The sequence below is a fragment of the Hylaeus anthracinus genome, unplaced genomic scaffold (assembly GCF_026225885.1).
Source record: "Hylaeus anthracinus isolate JK02 unplaced genomic scaffold, UHH_iyHylAnth1.0_haploid 5, whole genome shotgun sequence".
Classification (NCBI taxonomy): domain Eukaryota; kingdom Metazoa; phylum Arthropoda; class Insecta; order Hymenoptera; family Colletidae; genus Hylaeus; species Hylaeus anthracinus.
In genome coordinates this window covers 7,596,304-7,617,800 of record NW_026535322.1, presented here as the reverse complement: position 1 = coordinate 7,617,800, position 21,497 = coordinate 7,596,304, and the positions used below count along the sequence as shown (strand labels likewise).

At 34.2% G+C, this 21,497-nt stretch overlaps 4 protein-coding genes across 11 annotated transcripts in view; 1 reads left to right on the top strand and 3 right to left on the bottom strand.

Moving 5' to 3' along the window:
• Positions 1-629: 629 nt before the first annotated feature.
• On the bottom strand, positions 630-7,473 carry LOC128895510 (HMG box transcription factor BBX). 3 transcript variants are annotated; one of them, XM_054158167.1, is made up of 8 exons: positions 7,112-7,473; positions 4,391-4,591; positions 3,722-4,177; positions 3,465-3,652; positions 3,249-3,371; positions 3,065-3,187; positions 2,673-2,971; positions 630-2,571 (listed from the first exon to the last, which is right to left on the bottom strand). In XM_054158167.1, the coding sequence occupies exons 1-8, from the start codon at positions 7,136-7,138 to the stop codon at positions 2,483-2,485; spliced, it is 1,506 nt and encodes a 501-aa protein (XP_054014142.1). In that variant the 5' UTR covers positions 7,139-7,473; the 3' UTR covers positions 630-2,482. The 3 variants fall into 3 exon arrangements, with proteins under 3 accessions (XP_054014142.1, XP_054014143.1, XP_054014144.1); XM_054158168.1 differs by having other exon boundaries at positions 3,249-3,368; positions 7,112-7,470; XM_054158169.1 differs by lacking the exon at positions 7,112-7,473 and adding an exon at positions 5,682-7,104.
• Positions 7,474-8,183: 710 nt separating this feature from the next.
• Positions 8,184-11,745, top strand: LOC128895507 (protein crooked neck). 2 transcript variants are annotated; one of them, XM_054158162.1, is made up of 15 exons: positions 8,184-8,328; positions 8,473-8,650; positions 8,740-8,829; positions 8,926-9,086; positions 9,166-9,362; positions 9,435-9,736; positions 9,810-9,924; positions 10,000-10,175; positions 10,251-10,351; positions 10,441-10,552; positions 10,634-10,780; positions 10,858-10,934; positions 11,016-11,133; positions 11,217-11,477; positions 11,571-11,745. In XM_054158162.1, exons 2-15 carry the CDS (start codon positions 8,615-8,617, stop codon positions 11,742-11,744), a joined length of 2,067 nt encoding a protein of 688 aa, XP_054014137.1. In that variant the 5' UTR covers positions 8,184-8,328; positions 8,473-8,614; the 3' UTR covers position 11,745. The 2 variants fall into 2 exon arrangements, with proteins under 2 accessions (XP_054014137.1, XP_054014136.1); XM_054158161.1 differs by lacking the exon at positions 8,184-8,328 and having other exon boundaries at positions 8,338-8,650.
• Positions 11,746-11,841: 96 nt separating this feature from the next.
• On the bottom strand, positions 11,842-14,775 carry LOC128895512 (inositol-tetrakisphosphate 1-kinase-like). The gene is given in 6 exon segments (XM_054158172.1): positions 11,842-13,354; positions 13,424-13,560; positions 13,659-13,800; positions 13,865-13,963; positions 14,123-14,245; positions 14,247-14,775. Coding segments are annotated over 6 exon segments (1,113 nt in total). The 5' UTR covers positions 14,283-14,775; the 3' UTR covers positions 11,842-12,778.
• A 35-nt stretch (positions 14,776-14,810) lies between these two features.
• Positions 14,811-21,497, bottom strand: part of LOC128895501 (uncharacterized) — a 66,686-nt gene continuing 59,999 nt past the window's right edge. For 4 of the 5 annotated variants that reach the window (XM_054158139.1, XM_054158140.1, XM_054158144.1 and 1 more), the window contains 5 exons: positions 17,915-20,302; positions 15,869-16,408; positions 15,547-15,583; positions 15,299-15,469; positions 14,811-15,189 (listed from right to left, as the gene is read on the bottom strand). In XM_054158139.1, the coding sequence (XP_054014114.1) occupies positions 15,160-15,189; positions 15,299-15,469; positions 15,547-15,583; positions 15,869-16,408; positions 17,915-20,302 (3,166 nt within the window). In that variant the 3' untranslated portion in view covers positions 14,811-15,159. The remainder of the gene's footprint in view (positions 15,190-15,298; positions 15,470-15,546; positions 15,584-15,868; positions 16,409-17,914; positions 20,303-21,497) is intronic. The other variant, XM_054158141.1, reaches the window with a different exon arrangement.

The following is a 21,497-nucleotide window of genomic DNA, read 5'->3' as shown; positions in this document are numbered from 1 at the left end:
TTCAACTGATACCGCGAGATTTAATTTGAAAACCGTGAACCGTTGCAATCAGTTCTAATGTTTACACGCTGAAGCCCGAATAAGAGAAAAACCACGCAAATAATAAATTTCTCGAAAGATCTACATTAGAGGGTTTATAGCTCGGGTACCTCGGGATTGCTAAACCCGTACTGTAGTTACATTAGCAATTAAACATAACTACAGCTCCTGAGGGCTACTTACACGAATGTGTGAATTTAATGTATTATTATCTTTTAATGCCTAATTGCCTACGTATAGTTTTATTTATAGTATTGCATCTGATTTCTTTATATATATATTTACTACAGAGAGACACAATGACTACAATTGTATTTTAATGCATATATTCGTAAAGTGTACATCGATCATTTTTTATTGACGTAAGTCAGGAATAAACAGAACTCGAGTAATTTTTAATTCTAACCTTACGTCTAGTTATATAGACGAAATGAAACAAAATACAATCGTCAAAATGTATTTTTAGAATATGATGCAAGAAGTATAAATATATTTTGCTATTTGGATACTTAAACAATTTCGTAAATCAGATAGTAATTAGTTAAATGAAATAATTTTATATGATCAAAGTACGCTGCAAACAATTTCAAGTTTACATCAAAATATTATATCTTTATTATTCATATAAATGGTATACAATATGTTACAAGTATATATACATATACATATACATATATATACGAGTGTATATATATATATATACATATATGTTCGTGTAAATTATACATTTTAAAGCTAGGTACATAGATGTTTGTGCAGTAAAATTCGAAACACTTTCCCTTAATTTTTTTTTCTTTTAAGAATTCCAAATATTCGGACGCTGGCCACAAAGGCTCGCTATATAGTTATGTACCGTAACCACAATTAGAAACTGTAGAAGGTATAAATATAAAAGTCAAATGACAGTTAGAATGGCGAAATGAATCGAAAATATATTGTTGGTCATTGTTTAATATCTATGTTCATATCTCTTCAAGGCACATTTGAAATGTAAACGGTATACTCATTTCCATATTACAGAAGATTTTACTAACATTAGTTACCCCTATCATTTCGCTAACACTGTCTGGAGTTAGACTTCAATGAACTTAAAGAGGTGAAAAAGAAAAGGAGAGAAAATGAATAGAAAAATATAAAATATTAAAAACTCCTTTAGCCAAAATCACAGACAAGTCCCTTACTTTCTCAAACAGAGCACAGAATCGCATTTTCATGGTCTTAACACTAAAGTAATAGTTAGTTGATATAAATATTATAAATATACATTCATATATATATATATGTAGTCTTATCAAATTACATACATACATGTATACATACGCTTCCTGATACGAGAGAACACTCGCTAACAATAAAATTTACATTTTCTATTTTGCACACATTACATTATTACGTATGTTTACATGTACGCACGTATAACGTATAAACAGTGGTCTTGAATATGTGTATAAATATATATATATACATAAATATTTATACTTGTATATTTTGATTATATCCTTTTTTGATATTCAGATCATGAAGGATATCTTTCATAATACTGCACCTATTTCTATGTACATAAAGTGTTTACAGAACATAATGAAATACAGATAAAATGTACGCCGATGATAATAACAAAAAAATAGTAACAAGTGACTTTGCAATTATTACATGTTATCATTACTACACATAGATATGATAAAATGCCCTGTTCATCGGCTTTTGTTAAGATTTACGGCACTGTTACTGTCACTTTTCGATCGCATTTACATTTTATATTAGAAAAATTCATCCGCAAGTTGAAATCCTTGCTTTACCAACATCATCCTATAATACACACCGACTAATATTTCTTACTATATGCACCTTTCCTATCCTTCATCGATCATTTCTCCAATCAGGTCCTATGTGACAATATTACATTTGTTGGAAGTTGCACAAATTTCCCAATGAATAGCAATACGCGGGCATTTTCTCAAATTAGATAAAATGGCTATCATCTGCACTGCAGGTATTCATTAACAAGTATAGAATGTGTGACGCAATATTTTAATAATTACACACAACAAAAAAGTGGAAACTAGAATCTTTCTTCAGTATGTAATAGTAACAACATTATTTGTTAACAAACTATACAAAAAACTATCTTTCATTGACCACGTTTGTAGGACATTTATGCAACATAAAAGAAATATCTTTATATGTTGAGTCGCGAAATAATTATAGCAGTCACAATATTAATATTCATAATTAACAGCAATTAACGACACAGATATTAACGATAATAACGTGATACATATTTGATCAGTTGGAAACGTTATTATGTTTTAACAGCAATCAAAGCAATAATTTCATTAATTCCACTAATAAGAAATTATACTAAGAAATAAACGAATAAGATTTTGGTTTGCGTAGCGCAACTTCGTATCCCAAACGACTGCTACATATCGAAAAATATATCTTATGTGTTATGTTTGGTAAGCTTTGTTCTGTTGGCGGCAACTTCTGCAAGACACGCCAATGCTTCTAAGTCCGGCGATGTACACCACGCTATATTAACATTTGTGCAGATAATTAGATTTCTTTAGAAATAATACTAAATATATAACGCTGAATGAACACTACATCATCTTTTATATCTTTATACTTACATTCATTGGATTCCTCAATTTCTTGCTTAAAATCATTTATAGCTGCAGCATTACGCGTAATGCTCTGTTTTCGTGCTTTCCTCTTTTGACTTCCAACAAGAAGAGCTTTTTCTGCGTCTTCCGCAGTTTGACTGTTTGGATTAGTGTTAAAATTATTTTGATATCTTTTGTTATTTAAAGCTAATGTGAACTTTTGTACGATCTTTTTCTTTTTCGTACGTTGTTGTTTCTTTTTTTCTTGAAATTCTTCTAAACTTAAAGATGGTAATGCTTCGATTTTCTTCTCTAAGTTAAAGTCCCTACACATGAAAATAACACATAAAAATAATATATTTTTACTAGGTAACATCTTAGTCTACGATATCTTGAAATAAAAATAATTTATAACTTACTCAGCTTTAAATCTTTTACGTGCTGTCCAAGGTCCAAAATCTAATTCTCCTTCTGTTCCTTCTATCTCTGTTCCTTCAGTTTCTGTATCTTCTGGTTTTGAAGCTTCGATATTTCCTTCGGCACTGAATAGAATATTCACGTTATTTACTTTTATTTAAATTATCATTAAATAAATTAAATTACCTTTCCGCGAGATGTTCTAATTCGCTACGAGAACTATTTCCACCTTCGCTACTCAAGGAATCAGTTTTCTCGCTGACATTTGACGAAATTGAATTTCTTCTCTCATTTGGTTGACCATCGCTGCTAACAGAAGCATTATTTAAAACAGATTACACTTTGAATGATACATTAAATAGTACATCGTGTATGTATTTTTTTAAATATACACTTATTTACCTACGATTACCAGTTTGCCGTCTTCGTTTAGGTTGCTGCCCTGATGAGCCAATATTTTTCATTTGTTCCGCAAGGAATTTTTGGTAACGTAAACCTTTGCACGTTCGTTCGCTTTTAAAATTATTTTCCTCAGAAGACATGTTTGTAGTCAAAAAATTATTCATCTCTATCTTCTCATCTTCTGTATCCTAAACGTAATTATTAATGTTAGTATTATACAAAATTGTACAAATATATTTAAGAAAATAGTTTCTTACGTATTGCTGTTCGTTATTGTTCGATTCAGATTTTATCCTTTTTTTTGCATCAAAAAGATCAGCTTTGCATTCCCTCTTATCGTCGGGTGAGAGAGGTATATCTGGATATTTTTTTTTTGGAGTTTCTGGAACTTCACCATCGCTTTCATTTGCAGAACCATTAACATTTGCCTGCTCATCTGTTATTTGTGTTTTTTGAGGTGTAAATAGAGAACTGAGGCCACCAAGTTGAGATTCGTCTGCTAATTTGCCTGGTTGAATAGATTGTCCGTCTCGTTCATTGGACTTTGAATAATCGGAAGACTCATTCTCGGATTTCAATTTCTCTACAGGTTGCTCGCTAGAACTAGTTTCTGCTTTTTTATTTGTAGGCCTAGTATTCAAAGTACGTAAAGGAGGTGCTGGTAATTTGTACCATTTAAAATCAGGATTTGCATTCAAGAATGCATCTTTGTACTGAAAGATAATTAAAACATTGTCATTTCCTTTAAATCTGGTAACGAATATTGTAATAAGTAAATGTTAATATGAATTTACAAAGTACTAACAAGAATATTAAGCTAGTTCATACATAATAAGCTTCCAAGGTTTGTAATATACTATTTAGAATTACATCAATGTATGATTGCCAATGTAACATTTAGTTTTTCTATGTTACAAATAATTTACCTCCTGTGCTAAATTTGTATATGAACGCTTTTGATCTGGATGAAGAGTGGCCCACCATTCTCCGAGAACCCTTGTGACTGCTCGATTTTCTAAATGTGGGAAACCAGACCGCACTGAACCACGATGTCGTTTACAAAAAATGAGAAATGCATTCATCGGTCTCCTTGCATGGTGGGCTGGTTCTCTTAACTCCTGTGGTTCCTAATTATTAATTCAGAATTATAAGTTCATAATTCTATCAAACATTTGCAAGAACATACAACTTATTAATGACAATATTTAAACGAGATAAAAAGAGAAATAAATATGTTTTTTAAAAGTATATTTTTTATACTGCGAAACAAATAGTGTTGCTGCATTAGATATATATGAAACATATACTTATAAATTTAAAAAATAAAACTTTAAAACTGATATATTTAAAACTCAATACATGTAAAGAGTAATATTGTACGACTAAAATTTAACAGTTGTAATATAATAATAATGATACTTGATAGTTCATTTTGTGCAATATAAAAATTGTACTGCATTAAATGATACTGTAGTAAAACTTTGCATAAAATATGTTTTTATTAATCTTTATGACACACCAATATGTAGTTATGCTATAGCATTTGTGAAGCCTTAAAATCACATACCTTGGCAGTTTCTAAGGTCACATACGCTTACCTGGATGTTTATATGCAATGATAATCCATTAAAACCTATCGCTTATGTCAGACTCAGTTTAAAAAATATACTTTGGTATAATAATTTTATAAACGATTACATATTTTTTTAATAACTACTACAAAACCTATTCGACTTTTCCTTAATAATACAATTGTAATAAAGAATTGATTGAAAGTAGCTGATATTATAGTTGAAATAATACAGTTTTCAATCTTATTAGTTCAAACATATTACAATAAAAAATTATGTAACTCGTTTATCGTTACGTGCCAGGTAAATTTCACATATATATAAAAAAAAGAAATGTACAATAATTTCCTCAATAACAATTTATTGTAACGTGCACAATGAAATAAAATAATTTTCTTGAGACATATTTAAATATTCTTCGTTCTCGATACCGCAAGTATCGCTCTATTCACCTCCATAGTTAATGTTATACAAGTAATCGCAAAATTTAAAGTGAATCGACGCACGAAACATGACGAAGATCGTATACATAAGTAATACACGTACATATGTGCAAGGCACAAAATAAAATAAAAAATATATATTGGTTTCGGTCCGCGAAAACAGTCGTTTCGTTAATACATTCTTATCGTTTCAATATTTTTACCTTCCCGATAAATCTCGTCTTTATTGCGAAACGATGTAAATACACTAATTTATATTTTCGTGCAACATTATGAAATCGTATGTAAATTGCACCATCATCTAGATTCTAGACATTGTGCGAAAAGAATGGGCATTCAACTGGTGTACGTGACGTTCGCAAAGAAAAATAATAAAATCATGCGCAAACGATTTTTCCAAAAAAGAAAGGAACGATTTCGTTCCATAATAAATCACGAGAGGAAAATCGTGTCTATTTATGGTACAACGACAAGAGAACGATTTATAACAAACGCTCGATTTGATAGAATTCAATGTCAGATGAACAGAAACATTCGTGGTATTCCCGAAATATCTTCGCGATTACACTGATCGACGGATACACGATTGAAATTAGTGGCAGGAACTAGTCCGATCTCGTTGGAAAAAGAAATACAGATATCTGTCGTCATACGAGGCATATGTTAATTTTCGTACTGTGTCTAATTGCAGCGAGCGCGCAAAGTTCAGTATATTTCTACCAAACATCTTAATCGTGTTAATTTTCAATCATCTCGATGCGAAAATCGTCCAAATTAAAATCGACGGGGAAAATTATGGTGGAAATATTAACAAAAAAACGTCGAGCGTATCGCTTGTAATACAGCTTTCGTCGATGTTATTGTAACGTTGATTGCCACGGTCAGCCACGATTCCTTTCAAATTTCTACACGAGCTTTTTACGTAGTTTTTTTTTTGTAACGAAAAATTATACAATCATCTTTTGGTAGCTAAAACTCGAAGGAAATCGGATATTGCATATTTTCTCGCAGGATTTCATGACACCTTCCCGATCGTCTACTGACAGCTGCTTCTACGAATGTAAATACTGCACACAACGATCTATATGTATATCTGTGGCTCACAAGCAAACTATGTAAAGTAAAGACACTGAGAATCTAATAAATTTAAATGGCAACGAAGTATATAACATCAGTCGGGTTAACCTAACATTTTTCTTTCAAATTTACTAAGTTTCGACTAAACATTGTTCAACATTTAGACGAGAATTATATGTATATCTTTTTATGCATCGATGATCTGGCAAATATTTGAATGAAGCGAAACGTCTCGTTGAAAAATTCCTGTCCGCGTAAAACAGAAGTATGTTTTCGTACTGTCCGTTCCGTAGTTCCTCTGGCTGTCAAATATTTATCAACGAAGAACCAAAAGTCAAAGACGTCGATTGTTCGTTTTAGTGTGACTGATCCCCCGAGACATTTGTATTAAATCCCCGTTTTGTTGACTCGAAACCATCGCGAATGGATCGCACGTTCGATCGTTTCGAACGACGAGCCTGCCTCTCGACAATCCCACGAATCCGTCATTTTATCGAGCATATCGAAAAGTCATTCGCGACACGAGAAAAATACAATGTATTTCTCCCCTACTCACCTTGCGTTGTTGCTCGTTGGCAGCCATTTCTGATTTCACTTGACAATTCACTCAGCGGCGCATAATAAAGATAAAGCTTCACCACACCGACTGGCCCTCTCTTTTCCTCTATGCTCTCGCTTTCTTCCTCTGGTTCTCTTTCCGTGTCCACGAATTAACCTCTCCTTCTTACGTGCCTATCCCTGTCTCTCTCTCGTCCCGATATGCGTTCGTGCACTGTTGTTTCTCGTGCAGCCCACGGTTAAAAAGAAAATTTCTCGCGAGCCAGTACCCCGCTATCTTTTATCGTTGCCCGACACGATCGGTAATTTCGAGAACACTTCAGGCCACGCTGTACTCGAATCGCCCGAGTACTGTCATCCTAACAAATTTTCTGTGTTTCCAACGAAAAGCAAACTGTTTCCCCGTGCAAACGTCACCGGAATCTACAAACGTCACTATTAAAACCAATCACGCGCGGCTGTTTTCACTCCGAGGGGATTACCTTGAAATAACCGACGAATTCCGCGTTGCCTCGATTCCTTATTAATTTTAGATCTCACTCGCGGACCGCCGAATTTTTCTTTCGTCTGGTTACGAACTGCACGTATAATGAAAAAAACAATATATTAACGTGCGTGCATTTTCAGCATCGTGCGCATCGCGTTCGAATAAGTACACGGTTCGCGCGTACAAGTGGGCTACACAGTGTCAACAATGAAACCATGTAAAAGTTACTGAAGGAAACCTAAAAATAATCGACCGTGTCGCTTCGTTTCGCAGAACGAGCTCGTTGAAAGAGAAAGCATTGTTTTTATATGAGAAATCAATGGGTAAACTATCGATTGTAAACGTGAAATGGTCATTTTCTGATATGAATTTACGGTGCGTTCGCTGAGAATGTAAAACGTGATAAACAAAACCACGTGACTGAGGCAGGACCGACGACAGCGAATTATGTTCTAGAGAGATACGGATACGACAATATTCTTGCTAGTTGTTGTTATTTATATGTATAAATATTAACGAGGCACGTTACGATACTATACACGTTATTCTAACGAGAGAAAATAATTGTCAACGGAATAATAACACTCATTATAACACAAAGAGTACCGTTTCCAACCGTCTCCCGCAGATGCTCATCGCTTACTGACCGTGGAACACGTCCCTGGCTGGAATGACGTGTCGACACAGCGGACCAATGAGAACGCGACGATTAATTACGTTATGTATAGGTTAGTTGTATCTATGGACCTAACCTTTTCACTTTCTATCTGTTTACTACTGTCGATTAAAAAACATTCTAACGATTAAAAAAATTAATTTATATACAATTTGAAAAAACAATAACGAACAGTATTATGATTATTTATTTATAGATCGACGTAGATTAAAAGAAATAGTAATCGTTTCTTCCTTGAAAATGTGCAAATTGAAATAGGACCACGAAAAAGTTCACCAATTGCCTTGTGTTCGTTTAATAATTAATTTTTAATTAAAGTTTAATAATAAATTAACACCATGGAGAAATCACAGAAAATGCCGAAAGTCGCCAAGGTACTTAATTTTCCTTTTTCATATGCGCCTGCAATGTAAACATGAAATTTCTTTAAAGTTTAAATTATCTACACAATTTTTTATTATAGGTCAAGAATAAAGCTCCTGCTGAAATTCAAATAACAGCAGAGCAGCTATTGCGGGAGGCTAAAGAAAGGGATCTTGAGATTTTACCACCGGTAGGGATACATTTCTTACAAACTATACTACATACAATGTAAGAATATCGTATGATAAACGTGATTTATCATATACGTGTAAATGTCTCCTTTCAGCCACCAAAACAAAAAATTTCTGATCCTCATGAGTTAGCTGATTATCAACATCGGAAGCGTAAAGCTTTCGAAGACAACATCCGTAAAAATCGTATGGTGATTTCAAATTGGATAAAGTATGCACAATGGGAAGAAAGTCAAAAACAGATACAAAGAGCACGGTACGATATGTGTAATTGAATATTATATTTAGGATTCTGTGATACGCAAAATTCTTAACCTTCTGCAAATTAATTTTAGATCTATATACGAACGTGCGCTAGACGTCGATCACAGAAACATAACATTATGGCTGAAATACACAGAAATGGAAATGCGAAATCGTCAAGTGAATCATGCCAGAAATTTGTGGGACCGTGCTGTTACCATATTACCTAGAGCAAATCAATTTTGGTATAAATATACTTATATGGAAGAAATGTTAGAAAATATTGCTGGTAAAATTTTAATTTTCCAAACATTTTAAATGTTATATAAAGAAGATATTGTTAATCAAAAAATTCTTCTAGGAGCGCGTCAAGTATTCGAAAGATGGATGGAATGGGAACCAGATGAACAAGCTTGGCAAACTTACATCAAGTTCGAATTAAGGTACAAAGAAATACAAAGAGCTAGACAAATCTATGAACGTTTTGTAATGGTTCATCCTGATGTTAAACATTGGATTAAGTACGCACGATTCGAAGAGTCCCATGGATTCATTAATGGCGCTCGTAGTGTTTACGAACGAGCTATTAATTTTTATGGCGATGAAAGTTTGGACGAAAAATTGTTTATCGCGTTTGCAAAGTTTGAAGAAGGCCAAAGAGAGGTGAATAAACTTATTTTGTTCCAGTATAGAATACATATTATGCTTTCTTCATTCTATATATTTTTTCTTGCAGCATGATCGAGCTAGAGTAATTTACAAATATGCATTAGATCACATTCCAAAAGAGAAAACACAAGAAATTTATAAGGCGTACACTATACACGAGAAGAAGTATGGCGATCGTTCAGGTGCTGTATTATAATGAGTAACATTTTATGATTAATCTTGCATATAAGCTTAATAATATTACTTCGCTGTTTTAGGTATCGAGGATGTAATTGTAAGCAAAAGAAAATACCAATACGAACAAGAAGTCAAAGAGAATCCTTCCAATTACGATGCTTGGTTTGACTACTTGAGATTAGTGGAATCAGAAGGAAATGTAGATATTATCAGAGAAACTTACGAACGCGCAATAGCTAATGTACCTCCAACTAAAGTAAAAGATATTTCACGGAATTTTATATTTATAATTTAACGCTCGCTTGTTTTTTAAAGTTAGCATATTTTACAGGAAAAACTATTTTGGAGAAGATATATTTATCTTTGGATAAATTATGCTCTTTTCGAAGAACTTGATACCGAAGATATGGAAAGATGTCGACAAGTCTACAGGTAATTCATATTTTTTCTGAAAACTACAAACAATGATTTATACATTCGTAAATAATTGAATAATAAATTAATTAATATAATTTTTCCAGGGCATGCTTAGAACTAATTCCTCATAAACATTTTACTTTTTCGAAAATTTGGTTACTTTACGCATACTTTGAAATAAGACAAAAAAATTTAGCAGCAGCTAGGAAAACATTAGTAAGCACTCGATTAAATATGTACCGTACTAAAACTTGTTTATTTTATTAAATCTGATTATTTGATTTTTAATTACTCTAGGGTATGTCGTTGGGTATTTGTCCTAGAGATAAATTATACCGCGGGTATATCGATTTGGAAATACAATTGAGAGAATTCGATAGATGTAGAATTTTGTATCAAAAGTTTCTCGAGTTTGGTCCAGAGAACTGTACCACATGGATGAAGGTATGTGAAACAAAAACAATTAATTGTACATAACAATTCAGCAATTGCCATATACTCATTAAAAGTTCGTTCTATAGTTTGCAGAGTTGGAAACACTTCTAGGCGACGTAGAACGTGCACGAGCTATTTATGAGTTAGCTATATCACAGCCGCGGTAAACTATGTGAAAATAAATAATTCTTAATTTATATTTTCTAGTATACTGTTGTTCGAAATGTTTATCTTAAATTTGCAGGTTAGATATGCCTGAACTGTTATGGAAGTCGTATATCGACTTCGAAATAGCACAGGACGAAACCGAAAATGCGAGGCAGTTATTTGAAAGGCTATTAGAACGTACGCTACACGTTAAAGTAAGTTAAATAAATGCGATACAACTTGAATTACCTAATAATGTTTGTTGCATTGTAACGATGAAAACGACGACTTTGTTCAGGTCTGGATTGCATACGCTAAATTTGAATTGGCAAATTCAGCATCAGAGGATGGTCCTGATAATGTCGTTCTGGCGAGAAGAATTTTTGAACGTGGAAATGATGCCCTTAGATCAAACGGAGACAAAGAAAGTCGAGCGTTGCTTTTAGAAGCATGGAGAGATTTTGAAAATGAGAAAGGAGACGATGACACACGATCTAAAATTATGGAAAAAATGCCTCGAAGAATTAAACGTAGAAGACGTATCGTGGGAGAAGACGGGGTAAATAAATTCACTAATTTACGATACATTTGTTTGTTTTTTTAAATGTTTGTGTTTATCGTAATTAATTCTTTTATTTTTCTTTTTTTCTAGAGAGACGATGGTTGGGAAGAAGTATTCGATTTTGTTTTCCCAGAAGATGAGTCGCAAAGGCCGAATCTTAAATTTTTGGCCTCTGCCAAGGCTTGGATGAAACAGAAAGAACAGATTGAGAAAAGTGACAATAATCAAGGCACAAATTGTACTCAATTAGAATCCAACAGTTAAAATTTAACTGTACTTGTAAGTGCAAAGATTGTGTATTTTCGATGTAAATAGATTGAAATCTTTCTTTTATATTCTGTGCGTGCGTAAATAAAGACGATTTAAACCTTAAAAAAAATTTTTATTCAGAAAAATGTCACAGTATAATTAGTACTTATTATCATTTCTGTTTTGTTATGCATAACATTTGTACTTGCAAATTGTACGTACTCGTAACGAAATGAATCGGATGTAACGAACTTAAAAAACTGGGATCCGTTAAATAAAAAAATATATGCTGCAATATATAATAACTAAGTTATTATGTATTTTTAATGCCTTTATAATAATTTAGATATACATTTTTATACTTTACTATGAAAGTGTAAATTTGTTTCACGTATATTACCCTCGAATTTTTTTCTTATCAACCATTGCAAATATAGTACATAAGTGCGAAGTATTTTTCTGGCAGTCATGTTCCTTACTATAGTAGACTATTTCGTTAAAAAAAATGTCGATGTAAATAAGTAAATTGAATTAATCTTTTACAAAAGCTATAACCATACTAATATTATAAATGCGAAAGTCACTGTCTGTCTGTCTGTCTGTCTGTCTGTCTGTCTGTTACCTTTTCGCGCCTAAACCACTGAACAGATTTTGATAAAATTTGGCGGAGGAGATAGATTGCATTCTGACGAAGAACATAGGCTATATTGAACAGTCAATCGAATGCAAACCATATAAAATAAATAGTATTCCACGCGGGTGAAACCGCGGGGTGCAGCTAGTATATGTATATGTATATTATGAAAGCAAAATTAACCAAAAACGTAAAAAAAGAAATAAATATTTCAGATTGTAAAACTTCAGTCTCCTACGACAATATAACGTAATATAAAAGATAAGAATGAATGAAGTCGTTATTACATAAAAAGAAAGTATATATTATTTTTGTCAAAGAATACCTCTTTGTACTTCTTAGATTTTAGATTATAGTGAATTGGGTTATCAATCTGATATAATTATCCATCTTTTTAATGCATCCCTTACTTGTATTATTTATTTGTAGAATATTTCTTTTTTTCGTCGCTCTCAAAACCAGAATCCAGGTCGTCGCTTAAACACTTTTTCAATGTATAGCTTTTAGAATTTTGCTGCAAATTCCTTTGTTCGACTAACTTCTTAATGCAACCTATTAACTGTTCAAAAAAGTTAGGGTAGCCAACGTATCCAGGAAAGCCGTTTACGTCTATAATTGCATATTTTCCAGTGTGATTTTCAATAACAACGTCAACGCCGATCAAAACAAGCCCAAAGAGTTTTATAACTTTTTTGACGATTTTTTCAAATATTTCATGTTTCGGTTTAACTGTTAGTGGAATGTCTTCTTCTGATAAAATTGTCCATTTAGATCGATAATTACTATTAAATATAACTGAATTGAAAAATATCGTTTCTAATGTAGTGCAGTCTTCTTCATAAAAATTCTTGAAACTGGGTCTCTCATCTATATGATAATGTTCACCAACTATGTATATTTTGTAAACAATTGCATTATGATTGATAAACTCTTGAGCAACGCAAGGTGGTTGACAATCTTTCAAACCTGCTTCGTTGAAAATGATCATCATCTGAAAATAAGTTTTGTTGTACATTCTATTAAGATCTATACATTCCCTTCTAATAAATAAAATATTTACCTTGTGTGCATCGCTGCAACCCTGAGCGATAAGCGATTTGCAAAGTAACGGAAATTTAATATTTGTTCTTTTCAACAGTGATATATTCTCAACAATGTCTTTACTTTTAATTTCTACAAACTTTGGAGTAAATACATCTGAAAAATAAAAATGCATGTTGAAATATACTGTGATTTATATCTGCTTCTTCTTTTAATTATTATAATTGTATCAGATACAGCTACTTTCTATTTACCATTAAATTGTACATGCTGCTGTATAAGTTCGTATGATTTATAACGATTTATTAAAACCCTAATATTATCCAAAGGATCGATAACTATTACTTCGGGATGTTGGCAGCAGTACTCTTGAATTCTTGAAATGATCGCTTTGGCCTAAAACAGACATTAATTGTAACAATAGTTCCAATTGTAACAAATACTAAGGATACAAGCATACATTTTGATCACCATTTTCTGCGTATACTAATTTATCCGTCATTTTATGTATAAAAACGTCAAGTGGTCCCTGAGATTCAAGATCGGAGTTTACATCAATCTGAAATTAATCCGTTAATTTGAAAATATCACGTATTATACAAACGTTATAAGCTTTAACATAAAGGATTTATCTACATAACCTCACACTATTATAACGTTATACAATGTGTTTAAGTCATGGAAATAAAAATGAAAATAAATATAAAAAAGTATATACCATTTTCAGTAGAAACCCTTCGGATTCGCAAAGATTGTAAAAGTCATTCCAATTAATTTTCTGCCGTTTCTTTTCCGACATCGAGTAACCAATGACATACTTGTCGCACATTTTCCTTTTCAGTTGTTGTTTCCTTATATGGAATATAAATTTTATCCATTAAACCATATAGAGCTCATTATTTTTATCAAACGACTCGAATAAACTGTATTTTATGAACGTGTTATCTACGTGAATCGCATCTTAAGTAGTCTCATATTTATGCCGAAATGTAAGGTTATGTGTGTGACATTTAAAAAAACATCCTTCACGGTACTTGTTACGTTCCCCCTGACTTTTTATAGATGTCACATACGACGTTTCGAGCCTGTTTATCTTCGTAACGTTAAACTTTAGATGAAAACACGCATTTCATGATTTCCTTTAAAGTGCGCACAAATGATCATAGGTTAACGAGATAACACCGACGATCGCATTCTATACATAATTTCATTGCTTTCGTCTAATTATACAACGCTCATAATGTTCCAGTATATGACATCATTTGCTTAGGGCTATTATTATATTTTCAATGTATCGATGCTATTACTAAACATTTTTTCACTCCGCATTGGAAGCACGAATATCACGCAATATACGTCATCGTCTTTGCATCTTCAATTGTAATGCGTGTAATTGCAATATACACTCCACGCCAACGCATATCGGTTGGCGCACTTTTCGTCAAATCAGCAACCCGAAATTATTCCCATATATTCTATTAAAGTACTCGGTATATTCCATTAAAAATAAATTAACACACGTAACATCGACAACTATGTTTTGGGTAGTGGTTTTATTACTTTTCTATAATTATACATAACGTTCGTGACGTTCTTGTTCATATAACATCATTGCTTAGAGCTATAATTATGTACAGTGCATTGGTACCATTATTAAATTTTTTTTTATGCAAGTTCATTTAAAGAGCAAATGTCGCGGAATATACTTTATTCTAACGTATTCTCGATAGCGCGTTCTCCGTCAAATCAGCAACCCTAAATTTCTCCCATACTTTGTATCAACGACTGAAAATAAATGAATTAAATAATTTAAATACAGTACAAAATATGGTTAAGATAACAAAGTTATGGGTGAAAATTTTTGTTCGTCCACCGTAGTCATCGTCGTACTTGCCTTCGAAGATTCATTCCAGGAATTTAACATTTCTTTCGTGACGAAAACGGTTACGCTATTGGCACACGCGTCTGTACTTAATACCTTAACTTCTCCTAGGGAATAAGAACCGGAACTTGCCATGCATAATTCCCCTTCGGAACGCGAGGTGTCTGACGACAATGCTTCGACCTAAAATTATAAAGTGGAATTAATAGATACACGAAGCGATCATTGAACTACAGTACGTCAAATGGGTGTTTTCTTACTTTATTTAATTTTACCGAAGATACGCTGTTGGACGTTCTGTAACACAAAAAAAAAATATGAATTATATGCCTGATCGTCGATGAAAGTAATAATAAATATTAACACTAAAACTACCAAACCACCACATACTTAAAATTTCTTTCTAAAGTCACTTTATTATTAACAATCCTTTTACTAAATTTGTAGGAACAATGATCATAACGGACGATTAATTACAAATTAATGTCTTCTCCCTCCCTCCAATTACAAAGATATAGTTGTATGTATAATATGTACGCGTTGGCCTTGGTAGCTTTAACGTTAAACATTTAGTTTGCGTACCTATAATCCTGATCGACCGCGTTCGAACAATTCGTGTCCAATGTAGAAAATAAAAGTTTCATATGGACATCGTCGTACAAGTCCGCCAAAATTTTTTCCTTTTCGATTACGTTACCATGGTACAAACCTCTTCGATTCGTTATTTCGCCGAGGTCACCGTTTAGACAGTTACTCGTTTGCCGCAATTGTTCGATTTTGTTGAATTCGCGTTTGGGAGTTGCTGCATTAGATGAGATTTTCGAAACGTTCTTGGGAGAGGACTCGAGAGACGCGCAATCGCGTAAAGAGTCAGACGGCGAGACGTGGATAACATTACTAATCGATTGTGCAGGTACTCCCGCCTTATCCTGGGCTAAATGCGATCCTATTGATTTATCTGTTTTTAATTCAGGAATTGCACCCCTTGAAAACGAAGCGATAGCTTCCACAGCGACATCCTTCAAATTATTATTCGAATTATCCGTTGCCTCGTTTTCCATTGTTTTCAGAATTTCGGTTTCGCTGTTCTCGATTGGCTCGTTTGCAGAACTCTTCCTGCAACTTAAATTATCGTTACTATAAATGTTGCAATTTGTACGAGTTTCATTTTTCAATTCATCTTTCAAGAATAAATAAATATAATAATACTGGCTATCAGACCTGGGTACTTTTGAGATCATGTTATTTGGAGTATTATTTCGCAATTATTTCGAATAATGTTGTTTCAGAAATGATCGCGGATATGAAAATAGATATGAAACAAAATAACATATCTTATCTTATCTTAGTTTTTTTTTACTATTATATAAAGAGACAGCGTTTGTTTCTATGTACACAAAAATTTCGAAAACTACTCGATCGATTGATACCACATTTGAACAATAGCTTCCTTGCTATCTCTGGAATAACATAGGCTATGTTGTTTTAAGAAAAATGATATTACGTCTGATTCTGAGACTATACCGATCCCAACCGCTAGGTAGCTGAGCGTTCGTTCGTTGTTTGTTTGTTTATTGAATTCAAGTCCATACATTCAAAGTTGTACTTTGCACTACAGTGTGCTGCTCTCTTTGTACATTTCTTTTCCTAAACTTTTTACAATAATATTACTTAATCATTATTCTTATTGGCTTACTTTTTAATTAATATATGTCTTAAAACTAATCGCAATAAGGAATAACGAAACAATAAACTTTTTAATTTGTAAGTCGAGGTTGCCATACTCTTTACTGTATTATGTTAATAGAATTTATATAGGAATAGTAACTTGTCTATTTTATATATATATATTACATAATATATAACATAATATATAATATAATAATATATTATTATTATTATTATTATTATATTATTATATATTATTATTATATTATTATATATTATTATTATATTATGTTATATATTATGTAATATATATATATATATATAAAATAGACAAGTTACTATTCCTATATAAATTCTATTAACATAATATAATAAAGAGTTTGGCAATCTCGACTTACAAATTAAAAAGTTTATTATATATATATATATATATATAATAAACTTTTTCCCAGGTAACAATTTTCCCAGGTCTGTCCATACAAAAATAGGAATCTTTTGAAGTAGGGATGTTCGATTCACCGGAAAGAATCGATTCTTGAATCGATTTTGAATCGGAATGAGAGAAACGATTCCTCCTAAAAATCGAAACCAAAGAATCGATTCTGCAAGAATCGGTTTCAAAAGAATCGGCTTTTTTGTTTCCTTTTTTATTTTGATTTTTGTAAACAGATTCCCATACGATTCTTCCGCTCGGCATCGGTTATTGTAAACAATCGATCTTTTATTTTTTTACTTCTCGTCCTCTTACACCAAAGGCAGACTCTACATTGCTTATATTTTCATCACTATTCCTATACTTTTTTCGAATAGTAATGTAGGAACGAATGTGCTTTTATTGTTACGAAAAATAGATCTTCGATTCTTACACGAGAGAATCGATCCTCTAAAGAATCGAATCGGAATCGAACATCCCTATTTTGAAGACAACAAACGGAGGCTTCATAAAAAAATGATACATACTCGTTATTATTTTGCTCAGTTTTCAGCTGAGCGTCATTCTGCGGAATGGCGTGATCATTCCCGTTGAAATTAGTTCTATCATTCGTCGCCTTGGAACGAGTCTTTTCTTGCGACGATTCGTTATTGGAATAAATTTTGCTCGTTTCGTTGCCCGAAGAGCGTTCGTTATCCTCTTTGCTACCCGAAGACGACTGACTTTTAGAATTAAAGACAGATTCCACGATAATAGCCTGACGATTAGATCCCCTGGAAGCATCCTCTTTCTCGATTTCCGATTTTCCTTCCTCAGACTTTGACATCGCGCGCGCTGTCTCAGCCACGTGGAGGTCTGCGGACGCTGTTTCGTTCATCATCGCATTCTCGGAAATGAAAAGCTCCAGATTCTGGGTCTGAGAAGTCGGTGGATCGTTTTGCAAATGCTCCAACAGACTCTCGACGCAGTTCACGTTGGAATCAGTTTTAATTTTCTCCTCGATGAACCTCTTTTCTTCCTCGAGGGCGCAGCTGATCAAACGCTCCGTCATATTCTTCGGGTCCCACGATTCAGGAAAGCCTCGTTTCAGGATGTCGTTGTACACCAGATCGTACAGGCTTGTATAATCGTGATCGCCTTTCTGCGAGCACGTTCTCTTCTTGATTTCCTGGGTCGACGTTAGACCCGGCCTGAAACGCGTCGTTTCATCCGCGATGCTTTCGACAGAGGACTTAAACATCTCTCGCAATGGTCTATCGTCGTTAACGCTCGGTAGATCCGTGCTCGGAGACAGTGGATCCACGGAACAAGATGTTAAACTCGAGCTTTCATCTCTAGCTCGGCGGGAACACGATATTTTCGCTATTTTATCGCTGCTCTCTGAAGAATAATCCAATTGTCGTTTACTTTGAGAAGCGTTCGCCGTTGACAGTGGTTCGCGAGAGATCGATGGAGGTGCGTTCGCTTCCTGCGCATAGTACTCTTCGAGTTCTGGCCGCGTTAGAAATTTCTCGATTGTTCTCGTCGACAGAGAAACATCGTTAATTATTTTATCGTACGCGGTCAGGACGTTGTCCAAGTCGTCTATGGAGGGACAATAGAGGTCACCCAGCTCGTCTGCCTCTTCCAAGTCTTCCGCAAAGGAGTTCGTGCTCGAAGACGACACCAGACGCTCGTTCGTTCGAGTTACTTCTTTTTCGATACGATACTTTCTCAGAATATTCGCGAAACGTTCATCGACGATCCTGTAGCGTTCGTTCCTTTCGAGTTCGTCCTTTTCGGAGGTTCCCTCGAGTCTCTTCTCGCGTTTCTCTTCGACCGATCGGGTCTGCTTGCATTCTTCGACGATCCTCTTCGAGGTCGAACGGTCGTGTCCCTTCGACTCTTGCGCATTGCGACCGTTTGACTCCGTACCTTCGAATATTTCCAAGTCTCGCTCTAGCATAGAGATTTCCTCGTTTCTAGTCTCCACAGGGTTTTCCGGCTTTTTCGTAATTTCCGCGTCGAATCGCACCTGCTTCGTGGCTTGGTCGTTTCTGGCTTCAGCGGTGGCTTTCTCTCTTCTCTCTTCTCTAACAGCTTCAAGTGACTGTGCTCGATCTTCCTCCGGCTTTGATTTCTTTTCGTTCTCCGGATCAACAGACTCTGATTCCAGGCTCTTCTCGTTATCCAATATCTTCTCTTCTGGTTTCCCAGAGTCTTCCGTTTTGCCATTGTTTTCCGGCGAATCGTTCTTGGTTCCTTCCAAAGTCATTGAATCGGACGTAGAATGTGACGTAGACTCGACGAGTTTTTCTACTCCGTTCAGCTGTTTCGAGTTCTTTCTTCCTTGCGGGTTGCCAATTGGTTTTACGTTGTTTTCGACGCCGCGTGGCTCGTATGGTATCTTCATGAACTTCGCCTTAGGCGCCGAAGGTCCCACGTTCCAATGGTCGTGGCAGATCGTGTAAGTCCCAACGTTCGCGCTTTCTTGAACGAAAAATGGGTCGGGCGATATGCGGATCATCTCCAAATTCTGGGCTATCAAACTCCTCTCGATGTTCACGGACGGTCCAGCTTGAACGGCGAACGTGCCTACTTTTTCAGCTTGTTCAGGATCGTTGGCTTTCTTCTCTTTTTCGATTACGTTGGTCGCAGCTTGCGTCGCGGGCTCTGGGTTTTGGTTTCCAAACAGTGCTGCGTAGGATGAGAATTCTTTGTACAAGTCTTTGCTCGTCCTGAATTTAGGAGCGGAGAAATCGGTGGTATTCTTGAGTCTTATCGGTGGCTTTCCTTCTTTCGAAGCATCTCGTGCAGCAGGGTCGACGTAATTTCCGTCGATCCAACCGTTCGATTCGTGAAATTTCTGCGCCACGCGCTCTCGAACGTATAACAATTGATCTTTCTCGTCGTCCAGGGTCACTTCGTCGAGATACCTATGAAAATTCTTATTTTTATTTTTATTACAGTAAAGACTAGATAAATGCAAGATAACACGTTGGTCGCCACGTCAGCCAGATATGGATAACAGACCTTTCGTTGAGGGACTAAAATAAATCTGGTTAGGATTCGTGAATTTGGCGACGTTAAAAAATTCTGTACCACGACAAATGCTAACTTATCTAATCTTCAATAGTCTCGAGACAGAATTTTCACTTTGCAACAATTTTCATGAGTTTTAACTTGGCAGCCAACGTGATAATCGGGACCCAAATCATTGCGTTTATCCAGTCGAGGTTTATATTCTGTGTTTACACTTGGCTCGAGCGTATCAATCGGTTACGTCTCATATAGGTTTCAATCATAAGTACCATAATTCATCTTCTAATTGTTAATTGGTAAAGTAATAATTGACTGAATTGTTGACAATTATAGGTTTTATTCATAGCATTCATTGCATTCGTATTTTGCTATATATAAGAGCAGGAAAGCCAGTTAATGGACCCAAAAACGGTATCGCCATCTAGCGGAGAGGTCCAAACTAATTTTTGACATATTCACATTTTATTATTTATTTATTTAGATTATTAAAAGTTTACATCGTAATTATCGAAATTAATATTTTAATTGTTGATATGTACACTAATAATTGACTGTTATTAAGTTATTTAAAGAACTATTATTTATTTTAAATAATTTTAAATAAATAAAAATACCAAAAAATGTGGCGCCATCTCTCGGCAAACCCCCCAAGTTTGTCGTGAAATAGTTTCCACCTAGCACTGCTAGATAGCGCCACCCAAAATGAAAAAATTCAAAATCTAAATTCTCTACTTTTCTAGGCATGTAAATGTAATTTTTTAATCCAACTACCGTAATTCAACTAATAATTGTCTAATGCCTAGTTTTTTAAATAAATAAAAATACCATAAATGTGGCGCCATCTAAGGATGCAAGGTAGAAACTGTTCCACGACAAACTTGGGGAGTTTGTCGAGAGGTGGCGCCACATTTTCGGTATTTTTATTTATTTAAAAAACTAATCATTAGAGTATTATTAGTGCACTAATCGACAATTGTTAGTTAAATTACGATAATTACGATATAAAATTACATTTATATGCAGAGAAATGTAGAGAATTCGCGTTTTAAGTTTTTCCATGTTTGTAACGCCATCTAGCGGCCCAAGGTG